General features: G+C 40.4%; 1 protein-coding gene across 2 annotated transcripts in view; it reads left to right on the top strand.

The window, feature by feature from the left end:
* Window positions 1-20,045, top strand: part of LOC114031543 (connector enhancer of kinase suppressor of ras 3) — a 113,445-nt gene that overhangs the window by 60,946 nt on the left and 32,454 nt on the right. For both annotated transcript variants that reach the window (XM_027846684.1, XM_027846682.1), the window contains 2 exons: window positions 17,112-17,314; window positions 17,832-17,919. In XM_027846684.1, the coding sequence (XP_027702485.1) occupies window positions 17,112-17,314; window positions 17,832-17,919 (291 nt within the window). The remainder of the gene's footprint in view (window positions 1-17,111; window positions 17,315-17,831; window positions 17,920-20,045) is intronic.

Raw genomic sequence — 20,045 nt, 5'->3', positions numbered from 1 at the left:
CTAGGCAAGTCACTTAACCTATTCTGGGCCTCAGTTTCCTCATCTGTAAAATAAGACAGGTAGACTTGCAGACCTCTTTGGTCTCTTCTGTCTCCAAAACCTATCATCCCATGACTCAGTAAATTGCAACTCATATGTCTTATTTAATGCTACTTGAAACTCTGAATTCTTATGCCAGCTAACCAGAAAGACTTGGAGGAGGTGGGTCTACTGAGGATCAGCTTAGCTAAATTTGTAGAGTCACTTCATTATTCAAAGGTGCTTTTCCAGGTGATGAATGTTTTTGTCCACCAGGAATTCATGGATGGTCTTTTAGTGTATGGAAGATTTGTTGTGTCTGTTGATGGGGTTGAGGGAGTGACCACACAGAAATCATGGTGATGAATAACTGTTCTCTGCAGCGAATATCTTACTTGCTTGACTGCTCCTTCACCATCTCCTTTGTTGGCTTATTATCCATGTAGCAACTCCTAACTATGGTTGGAAGCCAAGGTTCTGTCCTAGATTCCTCTCCCTCCCCGCCCCTTTCTGTCTCCCTCCTTCTGTCCTTCTCTCTCCCTCTCCCTTCCTCTCGCTTTCTCTTTCTACCCCTCCCTCCCCCCTTTCCTTCATTCTTCCTCTCCTTTCTCCTTCTCTCTTTCCCTTCCTCGTTTCCCTCCCTTCTTCCTCCCTCTCTCCCTCCTTCTCTTGCTCTCTCTTTCTCTCCCCCCCCTTTCCTTCATTCCCCATCTCCTTCACCCTGGCCCTCTTTCCCCACCTTCCCCCTCTCTCCTTCTCCCTTTACCTCCCTCTCTCTTATTCCCCCTCCTCCTACCCCTCCCCCCAGCTGATTGTGACTGGCTCTTGGCAACTACATTGCCTCTCAAGGGTTTAGCTCTCGTCTTTATGTAGATGACTCACAGATATGTGTGTCTCCAGCCCCAACCACTCCCCTGAGCTTTGTCCCATTTCCCCAGTTGCCTATTGGACATTTCAAATTGGATGTCTTGGAAACATTTCAGACTCCACAAGTCCAAAGCTGAAGTAATTATCTCCTGTCCTCTCCCAACCTTCCACCTTCCCAGTTGTGTTGAAGGCACAACTTTCTATCCTTTCCCAGTCTTCAAACCACTCTTTATCCATGACTCCTTGCTCTCTCATGCCTCACATACCCAGTCAGTTGCCATGCCTTTCTGTTTTCCCTTGCACAACCTCTTTTGTATCTGACCCCTTCCCTTTGTCCCTGTAGCTGCCACCTTAGTTCAGGCCCTTATCGCTTTGTGCCTAGACTATTGCAAGTTTCCTAGTTCATCACCCTGCCTCAAATCTCCCATAACAATCCATTCTGTACACTGCTGCCAAAGCAGTGCAGATCACTCTCCTATTTAGCCAACTTCAGTATCTCCCTACTATCTCTAGGATCAAATAGAAGTGTCTGTTTCGCTTTTAAAGCCCAAAGTACTTGGAATCCAACTTTTCTTTACTGCCACGGTGTAGATCACTCTCTTTCCAGCATTCTGTGATCCAGCCTGGCTGGCTGTCCTCTTTGTTCATCATTCACAAACCCCATCTGTCATCCCCCGTGCCTTTGTACTGGCTGGCCCCCACGCCTGGAATCTACTCCCTCCTTTCCTCTTTCTCATAGAATCATTTTCTTCCTTAAATATATAACCCAACCACCATTTTCTGCATGAATGCCTTTCTTGATCTACCTAAATGCTAATGGCTTCTATCCCCCAACCACCTTACAATTAACCATTTTGTATATATTTGCATTTATTCAGTTTATATTTATGTTGTATGTATTTTTATCTGTAATTGTTATCTTCCTCATTAGAATGTAAACACATTGTGAATAGAGATTGTTTCATTCTTTGTACTTTGTACTAAAGCGCCAAGCCTGGAATCAGGAAAACCTCTATTTGTCTGTTTCCCCATCTGTAAAATGGATGTAATAATGTAACAATAGTCCCTACCTCCTAGGATTGTTGTGAGGATCAAACGAAATAATAATTGTAAAGTGCTTAGCATAGTGCCCAGCACATAGCAAATGCTACATAAATATTACCTATTGTTATTATTATTATTATTATTAGTAGTAGTAGTAGTAGTAATAGTGGTGGTGGTGGTGGTGGTGGTAGTAGTAGTGGTGGTGGTGGTGGTAGTAGTAGTGGTGGTGGTGGTAGTAGTAGTAGTAGTAGTAGTAGTAGTGATAGTAGTATCTCCAGGTGGTGGTGGTGTAGTGGTAATATCTCCAGCACTTAATTCAGTGCTTGCCACATAATAAATAACAAATACTTGTTGATTGATTGAGTCCTCTTGACCATTTGGATGAAGCCTTTCCTGAGCCAACCAATTGTTAGTGTCCTCTCTCCCAAACTACTTTGTTTCTCATTTGTATTCACTTTATGCTTTCTGTATATTTATATGTACTTGTTGTCTTTTCCATTAGAAACAAACTATTTTTGAATAGGGAATGTTTTCTTTTCGGTTTCCTCAAAGAACTTGCTGGCACGTAGTAGGCATTTCATAAAGGCTTGTTGATCGATTAATTTGGATCTGTGATTCCATTCCTATAGAGACTTCCCAGATGAGGAAATTTGCTCCTCTAATACAGATGAGCCTCTTCTCTGAAACTTAAAGTTTTAAGAGAGTCCCTCAGAGCATTTCTGAGATTAAGTAACTTGCCCCTTGTCAAACAAACAGTATATGCCAGAGGCACCACTTGACCCAGGTCTTACCTGGTGCTGAGGCCAGCTCTCCATTTTGTCTTGTCTGCCTCTGTAGTACACTGAAGTAATATAGAAGGGTCATTTTATGGCTGTCATAAGCACTTAGAAGTTTTATGGATGTGAATTTTATAATTTGGAAATGTTTAGGGTGATAACAAGTAACTAATTGGATGGCCAATGAAAAGCTGAAGTTTTATAGTGGGTTGCCATGAGTAAAATAGTTTATAGAGACTTTAGAAAGGGAGATTAAGAAGGATCCCTTAAAAATCTGATCAATCTCAAGTAAGGCTGGAGAAAAAGGAAAGGTGAAATCTCTTGTGATCTAGCCAGGGAAGATCTACAAAAATGGCCTTAATTAAGGGTTGTTGGGACAGAATCCAGGGGGATACAATCTCAAACTCGGGTTTGACTTAAAAAAGCAGTTTTTATTTAGTACTAGATGTTGTGCTGGAAGGCCACCTAGGAAGGTTTCCTTAGCACTTGGGTTCAGAGGTAGCTGGTCAGTCTGGGGATGAAACATATTAGAATTGATAAAGACAGACTTAATCTTATTTGTTGAACTGTGGAACCCTTGTAATTTACCAGCTTGTACTTTGAAATTCCTCACACTGTAATAGGTAGATTTTTGTAGATCAACTTAATTACTAAGAAAAGCTTGTCCTAAGCAAAGGACTGTGATAGGTGCTGGGAGTACAAAGACCAAAACAAGATGGCCCTTGCCCTCAAGGAGCTTACTTGCTATTAGGGAGACACAGTATGCACCCATTGTCATAAATAAACAGTAATATGAGCAGGGAGAATAAACTGAAAAAATTGGGAAGATCAGAAGAAGCCTTATAGAGGATATGGCAGGTGAGCTAAGCTTTCAACATAAGGGTTTTTTGTTGTTTCTTTTAGCAGCACAGATGAGGAGGTAGATTATTCTAGGCATGGGGAATTTATCCTATGCAAATAAATGCAGAGGCAGAAGAGGAAATTTGAGTTTGGGGGAGTACCTGGGAGTTGTTCACTCTATCTGGAATATAGTACGTGGAGTAGGGGTATAGTGGGTAGTGTGTAATAAGTCTAGAAAGGTATATTGGAGTTGGCTTTTAGAGAGTTTTAAGCCAGTCTGACAAGTTTGTATTTTATTATAGAGTCAATAGGCATTGAAAGATTTTTAGCAGACAAAGGACATGGATAGCCTTGTGCCTTATTTTGTCAGATGTATAGAGGGCATATGGAAAAGGGTAGAGATTAGAAGCAAGGGTATTAGTTTAGGCACAACTGTAACACTAATGGGGCAGCTAGGTAGGAGGAACAGTACTTAGAATGCTTGGCTTGGATCAGGAAGACTCAATTTTGTGAGTCCAAATCTGGCCTTAGATACTTACTGGCAGTGTGACCCTGGGCAAGTCACTTAACCCTGTTTGCCTCAGTTCCTCATCTGTAAAATGAGCTGGAGAAGAAAATGGCAAATCACTCCAATATCTTTGCCACGAAAACCCCAAATGAGGTCATGAGTAGTCGGACATGACTGAACAACAACATAATACTAATAATAGTAATATAATACTAATATAGACAAAGGAGATTCTGAAGACCCAAACCAAGGTATTGGCTTTGTGAGTAGAGAGGAGTCAAAAATGAGATATGTAATGGGAAGTAGAATTGATAAGACTTGACAATCAATATGAGATATGAAGGAAAGAGTCAAGGATCACTCTGAGGCTGAAAACCATGGTGAAAGGGAAGATGACTTTATACAAATAAAGAAAAGTTAGATGGGCTTTAGTAGGGGTAGGTTGGGGTGTGTGTATGGGAGGAGTTAAGGGAGAAAAAATGTAAGAGAGATAGAGAAAATGTAAGGGAGACAGGAAGAGAGAAATGAGTATTGGATTCAGGTGGAGCTTATGAACTCAACCAAGGAGCAAGCATAGAAGAGAAGATGGGTCTCTGGATGGCTTTGGTGGACATCTCCCCTAAAGAGAAGACAGATAATCCCACAAAGGATACTGAAAAGGAACACTCCAATAGGAAAAGAATCAGGAGGAAACAGTTTCACAGATAGTGAAAAGAGAGAGTAGGGAGGAGGAGAAGAGATGATAGTATCTAGAATTGCAGAGAAGTCAGAGTAGTTGAGAAAGAAAAAGACACTTGACTTAGAAGTTAAGAAATCAATGGTTATTTTGCAGAGAGCTGTGTTCAGTAGAGTGGTATGTTCTGAAGTCAGATTCTAGGGAGTTAAAGGAGTGGAAGGTGAAGAAGTAGGAGTAGTAGTAAGAGATGAGTGTAGATGGATTTTTCTTTTTTTAAAGAAACTTAGGAGTCAAAGGGAGAGAGGATACAAGTTTATAGTTTGAGAGGATTGCAGGGCCAGCCAGGCTAAGGGTTTTTTTTAAATCTCTATTTTTAAAGAATAGGGAGATCTGGGCAGTGAGTTTTAGGTGCTTATAGGTAAAGTGAGATTGAGAATGATTAGACAGGTAGTGATTGATGGGGCAAGCTCCTGGAGATAAAAGTGGAAGACAGAAGCTGTTTGGCAAAGTGAAGGACCAACCCTTCCTGAGAGTTTGGAGCCAAGGCCAGGATGAGTAATTATAGGGGTGTGGAATGGGGAGAGAACAGAGCTAAGTAAAGTAGGAGGCAAACTGATCTCCTGAAAGAGAGGTATGAAGGTGACATTGCTTTAAAAGAGACCGATGCATGATAGTCGATCAGAAAATAAGAAGAGGATTGCCAGTTTAGGTTTGTGTTAGGGGGTAGGTCAGCACGCTGTTGTGAGGAATTCAACATAGGGACCAAATGAGGCACCGATTCATAGGTCATGAAACAGTTAACAAAAGGAGGGTTATTTAACAAAGATGTGCAATAAGGATACAGTAACACAGCTTCTGTAGACTGAGGCTCTCCCTCTTCTCTACATGGAAATCTGTCTGGTCAGCAAGGTGAGATGACTGGTGGCCTTCAACTATCCATCTAGGCAGTGGCTCCAACCCATGTTGATGGAACCTTTAATAATTATAAATGACCAGGCAGTCATGTCAGTACAACCAGAGGCCACTAGGAAGCTGCATCAGGTGAGGTACAGGTTGAGCCTTGCCCCACCTAGATCCTGGCTTTGTCATCTTTTCCTAACCCATGTTGGGGGTGAGGGTGACCTTGGTAGATATTGGTCCCATCACAGCTGGGTAATATGGATTTATAGTGAGATGACCAGGCCTTCCATGTATCTACCTACTGTGAAACATACTTGACTATGGCATAGTTAAAGTTCTGAGTTCAAAATTCAAAGAGTATAATTCCTCAAATCTGTTTGCATGGTGATAACAGAAGTGGGCAGTTGCAAATAATATGTGGTCTTACAGTTATCCTGTTACTAGATTTGCTTTTTACTTACAAAGGAAAGGTGTCTTTTGTCTTAAAGGATTAACTTTCAAGCTGAATGATATTAGAATAAGAGAAGATAATGTAAACTTGCTTCAAAAAGTGAAAAACTGTAGAAATGCAAGTTTTTAAAAAGTAAGGCACCTTTAACCTGAGCGTGTTTCCATCCCTCTAATTTTCATGCTTCTCTACATTACCTTTATAGTAGAATTCAATTAAGGCATGATAAAATTGGGGATAAAGATTATAGTGTTCTCCCAATGGGGTGATTTAAATTTTTTTTTTAATTTGCCTAAAGAGACAAATCATTAGCCTTCCTTTCAAGATTTCTTGATCCCATTTAAATAAGGGCCTTATTGGCCCCATAGGATCATGGATTTCAAGCTGGAAAGGACTTAAAGATCCATCTAGTCCAACCCCTTTGTGTTATAGATATGGAGACCACGGTCCAAGAAAGTAGGATTTAAATCTAGGTCCTCAGGGGCAGGGAGGTGGTGCAGTGGATAGAGCACTGGCCCTGAAGTCAGGAGTACCTGAGTTCAAATCTGGCCTCAGACCAAACACTTGACACTTACTAGCTGTGTGACCCTGGGCAAGTCACTTAACCCCAATTGCTTAAAAAACAAAACAAAATAAATCTAAGTCCTCTGAATTCAAAATTAATGCTTTTTCTCATCTACTAGATTTTCTTTCACTCAAGTACAACATGTGATTCCAGGCTTTTGTATTTTTTACTTTGAGGTCATGTTACACCTTATTCTGATCCATAGTTCACATGTAGTTTGAGGTTCATTTATTCTTTATAGAAAAGAAAAAACAAGGAGTCAATCACTCACTGAAGAAAAAGATTCTGCCCTTTCCTTTAGGGAATAGAACAAGGATTTGTTAAGTACTTCTCATGTTTCAAGGCATGATGCCAAGTGCTTTACAAATATCTCATTTGATCCTCACAACAATCCTGAGAGGTAAGCACTATCATTATCCCCATTTTACAGTTGATGAAACTGAGGCAGAGAGAGGTTAAGGGTTACAGAGTTGGTGTCTAAGTCTGGATTTGAACTCGGGTCTTCCTGACTCCAAACCCAACACTCTTATCCTTTGAGCCCCTACCTGTTTCTCAGACAATTGCTATATTTAGAGAACTGTGCTTAGATGGAACAGGTCCTTACCCTCATAGAATGTAAAAGATCATAGGATCATAGATTTAAAGCTGGTGAAACCTTAGAGGTCATAAAGTCCAACTCCCTCACTTTTACAAATTGAGGAAACTGAAGCTCAGAAAGAAATTACTTGCCCAGGGTCATGAAGCTAGTAAATGTTTGAGGCAGGATTTGGACCCAAGTCTTCCTGACTCCAAGGCTAGTCCTCTATTCACTATACTGTGCTTCCTCTCCATAGTTGGGGATATAACATTCACAAATAGTTCATGAGATTGGTACGACAGAAGAGGCAATGTGGAATGCCATAAGACTTAATTGCAAAAAGGTTGCTCATCTGAGGTGGTTTCTTCAAATGAAGTTTCCTACATTGATAAAATCACAGAACTGGACACCTTCCTCCCTTCTCCCCATAGATAACCTGTGGGATGTCCAAAATGAGGTACTGACTATCAGAAGTGATGGAAAAGTCAGAGATGCTAATTTATTCCCTCGTGGAAAAAATTCTGAAAAAGACCTGTTTATTTTCAGGAATATAGAGATGTTTGAGATAATGATAATTTATTATTAAGTACAAATTTAAGATGCAGGATGGTTTGTGGTAACAATCATGGAAGACTTTATATGATTTCATAATTCTTCTTGAAACTGACCAGTCCTTGGCCCTGTCTTAATGCTCTTTCATTGACTTGCTAAAGTAATTGACTAGTCACTCTAGCTTTATTGAATATCTTTGTTCGTTCAGTTTCATTACTTTCCTCCCTCATATTCTAGACACTGAGAATCTTTGCTAACAACTTGCATTTTGTTGGATTGTGATTTGAATGTCATAAACTTATCATGTATTTTGTGGGAAAGATATAGAACTCCATCACTAACATTCCAAGTCAGTGAAACTTAATGATGTCTGTTTCTGGGGGTTTCCTGTTCCTTTAGTTTAGATCAGTAGCAAGTATTTAGTGAAAATGGGGGGGGGGCAGAGAATGGAAGTATGGGAGGGAATAGAGTCAATCTGCTTAGCCCTTTTAAGCCAAAATTTACAAGATAGTGTAGTAGTTACCAGATTTTAGGAGACAGACTTGGTGTCTAGATCTCTCTCAGCCACTACTAGTTGGGTGACCTTGGGTAAGTTACATTAAAGGACTCAATTACTTTATTAGTAAAATGGGAATGGGGAGAATAAAAGATCTTTAAGGTCATTTTCATCTCATTTTAGAATTCTAAAAGTGTTTAGAGCATAATCTTTTAAAGTCCCACCAGGGCTTCTTAAACTTTTTCCACTTGCAACCCCTTTTCGTGTTTTGGCAGCGTTTCTTGGAGTTGCATGGTGTGAGAGCAAAGTGCTTAACACTGTATGTTCAGAACCATGGCTGCAGCAAAGTTGCACGATGTAACATGGGGAAACTCTGCCAGAAACACCTTGGATGCATTACCTGTTTGGTTTTGTGTTCAGAAATCTTTTATTGTTGCCAAATTTTTCAAGACCCCGTATGGGTTTCAAGACCCACAGTTTAAGAAGCCCTGTGGAAGATTCACTTCATTGTGTTTCTCAAGGTTACCAAGGCCCTTCTTAAAGTCAAATCTTCATATTCTCCCTTTCCGCATACTGTCTCTCCAGTTGGTTTCCCTGTTTTTTCTCTTTTTCCTTATGTTTCTCTAACCACACCTTGGTTGGCTTTTCTCTTCAATCTCTGCATCCCTAACCTGTCACTCCTATTGCTTTAACTAACCCTATACAATGCTCCCAAATTTGTACCTCGAGCTCTGACCAGACTCTTTCCAGAGCTTCAGATCTATGTTCCACGAACTCAACATGTTCAAAACCAAATGACAAAGATGCCAGAGCCCAAACTATCTTTGCCCCCAAAATGTGATCTTCTAGTACCTACTCTGACTATTTCTGCCAGTGTGATCACCACTCCCATTATTTTCCATCGTCTGGCTTTGGCTTGAAGACCTTTGAGGGGAAACCCATTATCTCTCAAGTCAATCCGTTCTTACCAAGCCTAAATCTGCCTCTTTAAAACATGTTCCTAGCTTTGCATTTTATTATACCTATATGAGGAATCACATTCCGTCTCTAGATTGCAAACTTGAAGGCAGGAACTAAATGTAAGTTAAGCTCAATTCTCTGCATATAATAGGATTTTTCACTGGCCATTCCTTATCCCTGGAATGTTCTACCTCCTCATCTCTGCCTCCTGACTTCCTCAATATCTTCAGGTTTCAGCTGAAGTCCCATTTTCTCCAAGAAACCTTCCCTAGTACTCCTTCACCCTAGTACCTAACCCTTCCCTCTGAGAGTATCTCCTAGGTTACCCTGAATATAGCCTGTTCTTATATAGTTGTTTGCATATTGTCTTTCCCTCTTAGACGGTTGACTTTTTGGGAACAAGGTCCATGTTTTGCCTTTCTATCCTCAGTGCCTGGCACCTAGCAGGTGCTTAATGAGTGCTAGTTAACTCCTTGATAAATGGATCTTTTATATATGGTAGGAGGGGCTGTGGTATCATAGTGACATTATTCTAATGTAGCCATAGTATTTATAGTAGAATGTGACCCCAGCAGGGCTAAGGCTTCCTCATTTTACAGATGAAAAAACTGAGGTCCTTGAATAGTTAAGTGACAAGATTATATAGCTTTTAAGTATGAGAAGTGGGACTCATCCCTGGGTCCTCTGCTTCCTGAACCCTGTGGTCTTTTTGCTTTTTTGAAGTTAAGTCATTTGAAGCTGCAATGATTTCCAGCTTAGTTTTTGCAGTAATAAAGTACAAATGTCATGTTGAAGGCTTTCTCCTCCCCCCTTCCCCATTTACTGTTTAAACAGACAAATCCAATTTGAGAACCTGTTCTTTTTCTGTGTTTCTTTGCAGCAGGCTCTTAAATCAATAATCCTTTCCTGATTATATTTGTACAGTAGGTGGTACTTACCAAGCCAGTATAATCCATTTGTTATTATCTCTATGTTATGGTGGTGGTGGGGGGTGAGGTAGGGTGTGGAGGGTGGGGCAAAGGAGCCTCTGTATGTGTAATTTAAAGCCTCTTCTCCCCTTTTCTTCCCCCTCCCCCATTCTTTCAGGGCCATACCTGGCACTAATATAATGGTTGAGAATAAATGTGAATCAGGAAAACATGAGAGAAGGAAAACAAGAGAACACTCAGCAGGGAGCTTATGTATTGTTTTATCCAGGTGTTGAAAGTTTTTTGATCCCTTCTTTGCATTTTCACTGCCCTCTCCCCAAAAGTCAAGTCAGCCAACATTAATTAATTGCCTACTCTGTGCCAGACAAGGTGGAGAGCAGTAGAGATACAAAGAAAGGCAAAAAATAGTCCCTGTTCTTAAGGAACTCACGTTCCAATGGGAGAGGCAACTGCTATGTACAAACAGTTTATATTTGGGATGAATTGGAGATAATTTTAGTGAGATTGAAGGAGGACTAGGAAAGGCTTCCTGAAGCAGCTGGCACCTGAAAGAAGCCAAGGAGGTCAAGAGGCACAAAGATGAGGAGGGAGAGCGTTCCAGGCCAGTGAAAATGTGCAAATGTATGAGTAGCAGCAAGGAACACAGCATGATGGGGATCACAGAGCAGGGGGGGAGTAAAGTGTTCAAAAAGATTAGAAAAGTAGGAGGGGGCCAGCTTATGAAGGGCCTTAAAGACCAAACAGAAGATTTCCTTATTTGATCCTGGAGGTAAGAGGGAGCCACTGGAGTTTACTGAAACAAAAAAAAAGTTTATTCAAATAAAAAGGTATTTGAAAGATAAGATTAACTAAAACTTTTCTAAGAATTTTTTTTTTTAAATCACTCACCAAGCATTTATTGAACACTTACTGTGTGCCAGGTACTGGGCTACTCTAGTGATACAAAGATAAGGATGAAATTGTCTCTCTGCCTTTAAGGAGAATTCTCTTGGTGGGAATGTAGCGAGTAGACAGGGATAAAGAGAAGCAAGTAACTTATCCTGGTGCTGCTGTGATCTGGCTACATGGGAAAGGAAGTTCCTTTGTATTCCTGCAGCTCAAAGCACTTACAGTGATTTGAAAGGGCAAATAGTTTTCCACCAAAAGGGAATAGAGGCCCAGGTGTAATCACAGATCTTTTTATGTCAGACTGTGTATAGGGTGGTTTTTTAAAATACATTTGGTGTTATATCATCAGTCAGCTTAAAAAAACTCTCTGACGAACATCCAGCTTTGTTATTGTCATTATCTAGGAAAGAACCTTGTCATCGATGTCATTTCCTGATGTCTGGGAAGTAACTGGTAAAGGACAAATGCACATTCAGGCATTATTGACATAGAACATTCTTATTTTGTTATAACATTTGCAGTATTTTGTTTAAATCCAGCAAAAAGCTTAGTTTTAATTGTATGTAACTGGATAAAACCATCTATGACCATCTGTATCTGAGTAGTTTAAGAAAAAACAACCCCCTCCTCCACAAAGTAGTAATTATTTATTTTATAGCTATGGAAAGTCACCTAAATTTAAAACTTAGCTCCAAAATATGTGGCAGTGAAATCAGAGGGAGAATTAGGAAGGCTTAATATTGATTGGCTAGTAGGAGTAGTTAAAAAAAAATTAAACTTTTCACTTTCTGTGATTTGTGGTAGGGGAAACTTATAGGATATTTCGTAAAACTATCCAGGCATGAGTTAAATGCTCTCAGAAGGAAAGGAACATTTGTTATTGGATGGGTTAGATTAGATGTGCTTATAATCAGGACTTTTTTGGAGAACAGTATTATAGGAAGTCAGACCATGGTATCAGTCAGGTGAGAAAGGTCAAGGCTGAAGAGAAACAGCTGGAAAGAATTTAGATTTTGTTCAGGAGGGAATGGGCCAGGCCAGTAAAACACCATAGAACTTAAGGGCTCTATTACAACTTCTTCATTTTAGAGATGAGAAAATAGGCCCAGAATCACACAGGGAGTTAGTAAAACCAACTAGAAAGTGAGTTTGCCTCAATTTAAATCCAGATCTCTATAACCTTTACTCAGGTTGGAATGGGCAGCAAGCAATACTCAACTCCTACTTCTTGATCTCTCACTCCCAGCTTCCTCTACCCTACTTCACCCATGTCTCACTCCAATCCTTCCCACTCCATCCGTCCTGCCCTCTGGAGTTCCTGTTCTTGTAGTGAATGCACTTGCCTTCATTCTGGACCTCTTCCTCTAAATCTCCTTTCCACTAATTGCATGCATTGAGGGCTGGCCATCCTTACCAGTGTTGGCTGTACTTTGACCCAGACTCCCCCCCATTCACCCCCCCCCCCCCCATGTTCTGGAGGAGGATTTTGGAATATTCTTTTCTCTTTATTGCTGCTTCTAGACTCTTCCTTTGCCACAATCACTCATTAGCCATTTGTTCTTTGCAGCAAATGCTTTTATACTTTTTATTTTTTTCTTTTTTGAATTAATAAATTTGTTTATTTTTAGTTTTTAACATTTACTTCCACAAGATTTTGAGTTCCAAATTTTCACCCCATCTCACCCCTCCCCACATCCCAAGATGGCATGCATTCTGAATATCCCTTCCCCTAGTCTGCTTTCCCTACTATCTCTCCCCTCCCTTCCTCTTCTATTTTCTTGTAGGGCAGGATAGATTTCTGTACCCCATTTCCTGTATTTCTTATTTCCCAGTTGAAAAACGGTTTTTTTTAAAACATGTGTTTTTAAAACTTTGGGTTCCAAATTTTCTCCCTTCCTCCCTCCCCACCAACCCTCATTGATAAGGCAAGCAACTAAATATAGGTTATATATGTGCAGTTATGCAAAACACTTCCATAGTAGACATGCTGTGAAAAACTAACTCTATTTCCCTTAATCCTATCCCGCCCACCCATTTATTCTATTCTTTCTTTTGATCCTGTCCCTCCTTAGAAGTATTTGGTTCTGATTACCCCCTTTCCCAGTCTGCCCTCCTCTCTATCATCCCCCTACTTTCTTGTCCCCTTCCCCTCCTATTTTCCTGTAGGGTAAGACAGATTTCCATACCCAATTGAGTGTGTATGTTATTCCCTCCTTAAGTCAAATACTATGAGAATAAGATTTCACTCATTCCCTCTCACCTTCCCCCCTTTCCCCTCTGCTGTAAGAGCTTTTTCTTTTCTGGTTTTTTTTGTGAGATAATTTACCCCTTTCTACCTTTCCCTTTCTCCTTCTCCTAGTATAATCCTCTCTCACTCCTTAATATTATTCTCCAGATATGACCCCTTCATCTTCAACTCACCCTGTGCCCTCTATCTATCCATCTATCTATCTATATATATATCTATACATACATATAATTTTTTCCCTCCAACTACCCTAATACTGACAAAGGTCTCATGAGTTACAAATATAATCTTTCCATGCAGGAATGTAAACAGTTCAACCTTAATAAGTCTCTTATGATTTCTCTTTCCTGTTTACCTCTTCATGTTCCACTTGAGTCTTGTATTGGAAAGTCAGATTTTCTATTCAGCTCTGGTCTTTTCATCAAGAATGCTTCAAAGTCCTCTATTTCACTGAATGACCATTTTTTCCCCTGAAGAATTATACTCAGTTTTGCTGGGTGGGTGATTCTTGGTTGTAATCCTATCTCCTTTGCCCTCTGGAATATTATATTCCATGCCCTGTGGTCCCTTAATGTAGAAGCTGCTAAATCTTGTGTTATCCTGATTGTGTTTCCACAGTACTTGAATTGTTTCTTTCTGTCTGCTTGTAATATTTTCTCCTTGACCTGGGAACTCTGGCATTTGGCTACAATATTCCTAGGAGTTTTCCTTTGGGGATCTCTTTCAGGAGGAGATTGATGGATTCTTTCAATTTCTATTTTGCCCTCTGGTTCTAAAATATCAGGGCAGTTTTCCTTGATCATTTCCTGAAAGATGATGTCTAGGCTCTTTTTTTGATCCTGGCTTTCAGATAGTCCAATAATTTTTAAATTCTCTCTCCTGGATCTATTTTCCAGGTCAGTTGTTTTTCCAGTGAGATATTTCACATTGTTTTCTAATTTTTCATTCTTTTGGATTTGTTTTACAGTGTCTTGATTTCTCATAAAGACACTAGGTTCCAATTGCTCTATTCCAATTTTTAAGGAAGCATTTTCTTCAGTAATCTTTTGGACTTCCTTTTCCATTTGGCCAATTTTGCTTTTTAGGGCATTCTTCTCCTCATTGGCTTTTTAGACCTCTTTTGCCATTTGGGTTAGGCTAATTTTTAAGGTGTTATTTTCTTCAGTATTTTTTGGGGTCTCCTTTAGCAAGCTGTTGACTTGTTTTTCATGATTTTCTTGCATCACTCAGTTTTTCCTCTACTTCTCTTAATTGCTTCTCAAAATCCCTTTTGAGCTCTTCCAAGGCCTGGGACTGATTCATATTTTTCTTGGAAGTTTTGGATGTAGGAGCTTTGGCTTTGTTGTCTTCTTCTGGTTGTATGTTTTGATCTTCTTTGTCACCAAAGTAAGATAATATAGTCTGACTCTTTTTTGCGCTGCTTGCTCATGATCCTAACCAATTACTTGAGTTTTGAACTCTTTGTTAAGGTAAGAATCTGCTTCCAATGTGGAGAATGTACTGTCCCAAGCTTTGGGGGTTTGTACAGCTGTTTTCAGAGATACTTCTAGGGACCTGAAAATTTTCAGTTCTTCAAAGGTGATATGATAAGGGACGAGGTGTTTCCTCTCCACTGCCACAACAGGCTCCACCGCACCAGCATTCCTCCTCACCCCAGGACCGCCCCTCAGAACTGTGACCCAGATCCAAGCACTGGTAAAGAAAGAGATTCCTGCCTCAGCCCTGGCAAAGAGATCCTTGCAATCCCCTTCTGATCAGCCACTGGATTCCCCCTCAGTCTGTGGGCCAGAAGCTCAGGAGGCAGCCGGGGCAGCTGAGACCTAGGTTTTCTCACGGCAGTCACAGACTTTTCCCACTGACCTTCTAAGTTGTCTTTGGTGTTCATGGGTTGAGAGGTCTGGAAACCACCACAGCTGCCTGCGATTCAGTCCTCTGAGGCCTGTTCCAGGGTCGCTGCGGCTTGTTTGCCCATGCTGAAGTGTGCTCCTCTCCCAGCCCTGTGCGATATACCTTTCTGATAAAACATCCAGGCTGTCTTGGACTGGAAATTTGTTTTCATCTCTTTTTTTGGTGGGTTCTGCTGCTTTAGAATTTGTTTAGGGCCATTTTTATAGGTATTTGGATGGGTTTGAGGGAGAGCTCAAGCAAGTCACTGCTTTCCCTCTGCCATCTTGGCTCCGCCTCTGTGTCTTTTCTCTTTTATACTTTTTCAAGTCAAATCAAGGTGGCTTTTGAGTACTGCAGCCAGGTAACCCTCTTCCTTCATTTTCATGGAGTTCAGCAGCTAGCTTACTTACTTTCTTTTCTCATTTCTCAATTTATGCTTTTGTACCAGGGGACTTCATCATTCATATTGATGCTTCCTCACTCAATTCCCTTAAACCTCATTTCCTCCTCTTTCATTCTACCTCAGCCAACACAGGAATTCTGGATCTCAGTTTTACCCACAGATATTCCAGTTCCTTAGTCAGGAACTTTTACATTGCTCTGTCAGACTATAGCCTCCTATCATTCCATCTCTCTGTATATGCCTCACCTCTCTTAAAGCTATACTTCACCTTTACTAAAACTTTTAATACCTAAATCCCTCGGAACTTCTTCCGGACATGATCTTTGCTCTGAATTTCACTTCCCTCTCTTCCTAATCTCAACCTTATAGTTAATTCAGTTCTGTATTTTTTTTTTTAATAATTTTTGAATCCTTTGCCCCTAGATCTGGGTAATTTTCACTCCTTTTTAGTTGCTGAATGGAACTAGAGGAAGTAAAAAAAAAAAAACAAACCATGATGACTAGGAATACTCTAAATTCCTATCATTGGGCTTCAGTTGAGGCCCCCTGCAGAATCGATTCCAAATCTTTTCCTCTCAGGTCTTCCATATTTCCTCTTCCTCCACCCCTATTGTCACCTGAGGATCTTCTCTCTGATTTTATTGAGAATATTGAGGCCATTTGCCATGAGCTCTCTCTTCATTTCAAAACTCCTTGACATCACCCCCCCCCCCCCCAGTCCATCTTCTGTACATACGTCCAAGTGACTTTCTATAAGTGCACATGTGGACATGTCACTCCTTATTGACTCTAGGATAAAATTTGAACTCCTTTCTTTAGCTTCTAAAACCCATTACAGTCTGGCCTCAACCCATCTATCCAACCTCAGTGTATGTTACTTTTCATCTTACACGCTATAATCCACCCAACTGACTTTCAGTTTTTCACATGTTTCACTGCATCCCCCATCTCCATCCTGTTGCTTGCACTGGTGGTCCCCCATTCCTGGAATGTATTCCTTTCTCATCTCTGCCTCAGAGAATGCTTCTCTTCCTTCAAGATGCTGCTTAAATATCACTGTCTGCATTCTTGATTCATCCTCCCTTACAGCTAGTCATTTTCCTCCTCTACTGCCAGGTATGATCCCTTTCTTGTTATAGCTCATTCTCTTTTAGTTGTGTCCCACTCTTTGTGACTCCATTTGGGGTTTTCTTGGCAAAGATATTGGAGTGGTTTGCCATTTTCTTCTCTAGCTTGTTTTACAGATAAGGAAACTGAGACACACAGGGTTAAGTGACTTGCTCAAGGTCACAGAGTATCTGAGGCCATATTTGAACTCATGAAGATGAGTCTTCTTGATTCCAGACCCAACACTCTATTCACTGTACCACCTAGCTACTCAGCGATCTCTTTGGGGATCAATCATTCAGGGTTGGCAAGCATTTGATGACTTTCTAAAATTGTCATTGGCCTTTTGGAGTGCTGTTGATAGAGACTGGTAATATAGAATTTAATTTGCTTTTGTTTTGGTTTTGTTTTGTTTTCTGCAGAACTATGGCCTTGAAACGGATAATATGAAGAATTTGGTTCTGAAACTACGGGCCTCTTCCAATAACTTACAGAATTATATCAGTAGCCGGCGGAAAAGTGCATCTTATGATGGCAATTCCTCCCGTAAACCTCCTAATGAATTCCTGACCTCAGTGGTGGAGCTCATTGGTGCTGCTAAAGCTTTGCTAGCTTGGCTGGATAGGTAACTTTACTAATCTCCCTTTTCTTTTCCTGTCAGGTCAGGATATGGGATGCCTAGTTGACTTCCTTTTGTTACAGGAGCATGAATGATTTCTTCTCACATGGACACTCCTCAGGGAGTTATGGGTCAGTGATAGACTTCAGAGTCCCCTTGGGAAGCTTTTAAAAGTATCTTGGCAGGAAGAGATACATCTCAACTCTTTTTCAAGACTGAAATTATTTTAAAGATTGTGTTGAAAATTTGGTTGGCATGAGAGCTGTTGACTTTCAGTAGTATGCTAACTCTGGTCCATTTTTGCTCTCTTTTTATTCAGCAGTGTATTACCTCCTATGCTAGTGCTAGTTAGGGTGAAGTTTTACTGTGTTACATGATAGGAAAGAGTTAAATATAACAAATGTATGTAACTATATAACCTGTGCACTCATAACTGTGTGTCGTGCCTGTCAGCCGACAAGATTGGGAGCCTAGTGCATTTCTTGTCTGAAGGAAAGATTTTTTTTTCTTTTTCTTTTTCTAGGACTCCATTTACAGGGATCACTGACTTCTCAGTGACAAAGAATAAAATTATTCAGCTCTGCTTGGATCTGACCACTTCAGTTCAGAAGGTCAGTTAATTCTTTCCTTTGACATTCTTTCTCCTTTTGCTTTCCTTTTCTCTCATCCTCCTCCTCTTATCATACAAATGTTTCCTTTTATTTTTTAAACAGGAGAGAAACATCCTTCACATGACTTGAGATGCACAACTAAAATGTAAAAAAAAAATCAACACCCTCCTAATCAAATAGTTTCCTTCTTTCCTTCCTTCCTTCCTTCCTTCATTTCTTGAAAAATATGATAGAATAGCTTCCACTCAAGACAGAAAATTTAACATTTTTCTGTAGAAATAGGATAAGTTCAATTTGATAACTCTTTTTGCTCACTTTGATGTGGCATTTCCTGATTTTGCTCCTTTAGGTCCTGTCTAGTTCTTAAAGTTTTCTTCTGTTCAAAGGCCCTGGACTTCAGAAAGGCTATAAAAAATAGTAAAATTCATCCCTTTGATAACTCTGACTAGATATCTTTAGGCTCTTTGGGCCTCAATTTCCTCATATGTTAAATAAGGGGGTTGTACTCGGTAATAGGATCATATACAAGGTGTATATGATAGTGTCTGTATTTAGAACTGGAAAGGACCTTGGAGGCCATGTACTCCTTATTTTACAGATAGGGAAACTGAGGCCACCAAACATGGTTTTTGAGTAGGGAAGTAGCCTGATAAGAGCTAATTCCAACTACTGGGGAGGCTGAGGTGGCAGATTTCTTAAGGTCTTGCCCAGTTGGGCATCAGTATGTCAAACCCCTTGGGAGCCAGTGGGGTAGGAAATGGAACCAGGTTGACTAAGGAGGAGTGAATTGACCCTGGTTGAAAATGGTGCCAGTCAGTAGTGGGAATGGGCCTGGGAGTAGTCCTTGCACTTCAGCCTTGGGAAGACCCAATCTTTAAAAGAACCAAACAGAAAAAAAATGAAAGGAGGCCTAAGGTGAAGAGACGGGCACAAGATCATGCCAGGTATTAAGTACCAGAGCCAGAACTTTAATGCTCTTTTAGGGATCTGTCAGTCAGTCCTAGTATTCTATAATTCTGTCCATGTTACAATTATTCCATGTCCATTTGCAAAACAGAATTTGGCAATAGGTTCTATGACCAAACTGGAAAAGAATATGGAATATAACTGTACCCTCTGTTGACCGTACCACTGTGGGGCCCAAGTAGGTATGATCCTGAATGATTGTTGATTTCATTGGTTTTTTTTTTCTAGACCCTAAAAAGTTGAGTTTTGAATGTGCCAGTCTTGGTTCTTGTGACATTAAACCGCCAACCATGTCGCAGTTTACTTAATGCTTATGTACTTTGGAGACTGCTTTTGAGAGTGTGTTTTTGGAAAGGTGCACAAAGGACCTCTAAAGTATCTGCGTCCCTACTCCAAATTTCCTCAGATTGGCTTTTGATAAAGGGTGCCTGATGCTGTGTATTAAAAATACAGCCAGAAGGCCCTGGTGTCCTCTCTCCAGCTTCCTTCCTCCACTCCTACCCCCACCCAACAATAACATAACTTGGTTTTCCCCTTTCCATAACCCCATTTTGCTGCAGCTGCTGCTTCTCGTCACAGTTGATTTATAAAGCACTCTGTTTAAAAATTAACTCGAGTATAGTTAAAGGATCTTTTTTAAAACCACCTCTCTGATTTCATGTGTATAGGGAATCCTTGGTGAGGTGCTCCCTCTACCAATGCAGATGGGCATTTTCTTTGCAAATCATGGTCTTAGAGGATTGACTGGAAGCAAAGTGAGGTTAAGTAACTAGTCTGCTATGTGTTAGAGGCAAGACTGGAACCTAGGTTTCCTGCCTCAGGACCACCTCCCTATCCATTGTCCCAAGCTGCCTCACTTCAGTAATTAATACTCTAAATAGAATGAGCCGGTCAACTCATAGGATAAACCTGTTTTTGTTGTGGAGGATTTTTTTTCAGGATTGGCCTTATTAGTATGGCTTTTTTGGTGTGGTAGCTCTATGTGTATTTAGTATGGTTTGAAATGTAAGTAATGGCAGTAATTATACTGTTATATTTAAAAGGAATTCAATTGAGTATTATACTTGGCCAGATGTCTACTTCAAGGCAGGTAGGATGTTTCTTGCCCACGTAGACTGTATTTAGGTGAACTGATGATGTTGTCATGGCTCAGGCTCTTT

The sequence above is a fragment of the Vombatus ursinus genome, unplaced genomic scaffold, assembly GCF_900497805.2.
Source record: "Vombatus ursinus unplaced genomic scaffold, bare-nosed wombat genome assembly UNPS02015175.1, whole genome shotgun sequence".
Lineage (NCBI taxonomy): Eukaryota > Metazoa > Chordata > Mammalia > Diprotodontia > Vombatidae > Vombatus > Vombatus ursinus.
This window is presented reverse-complemented; position numbering and strand designations above follow the sequence as displayed.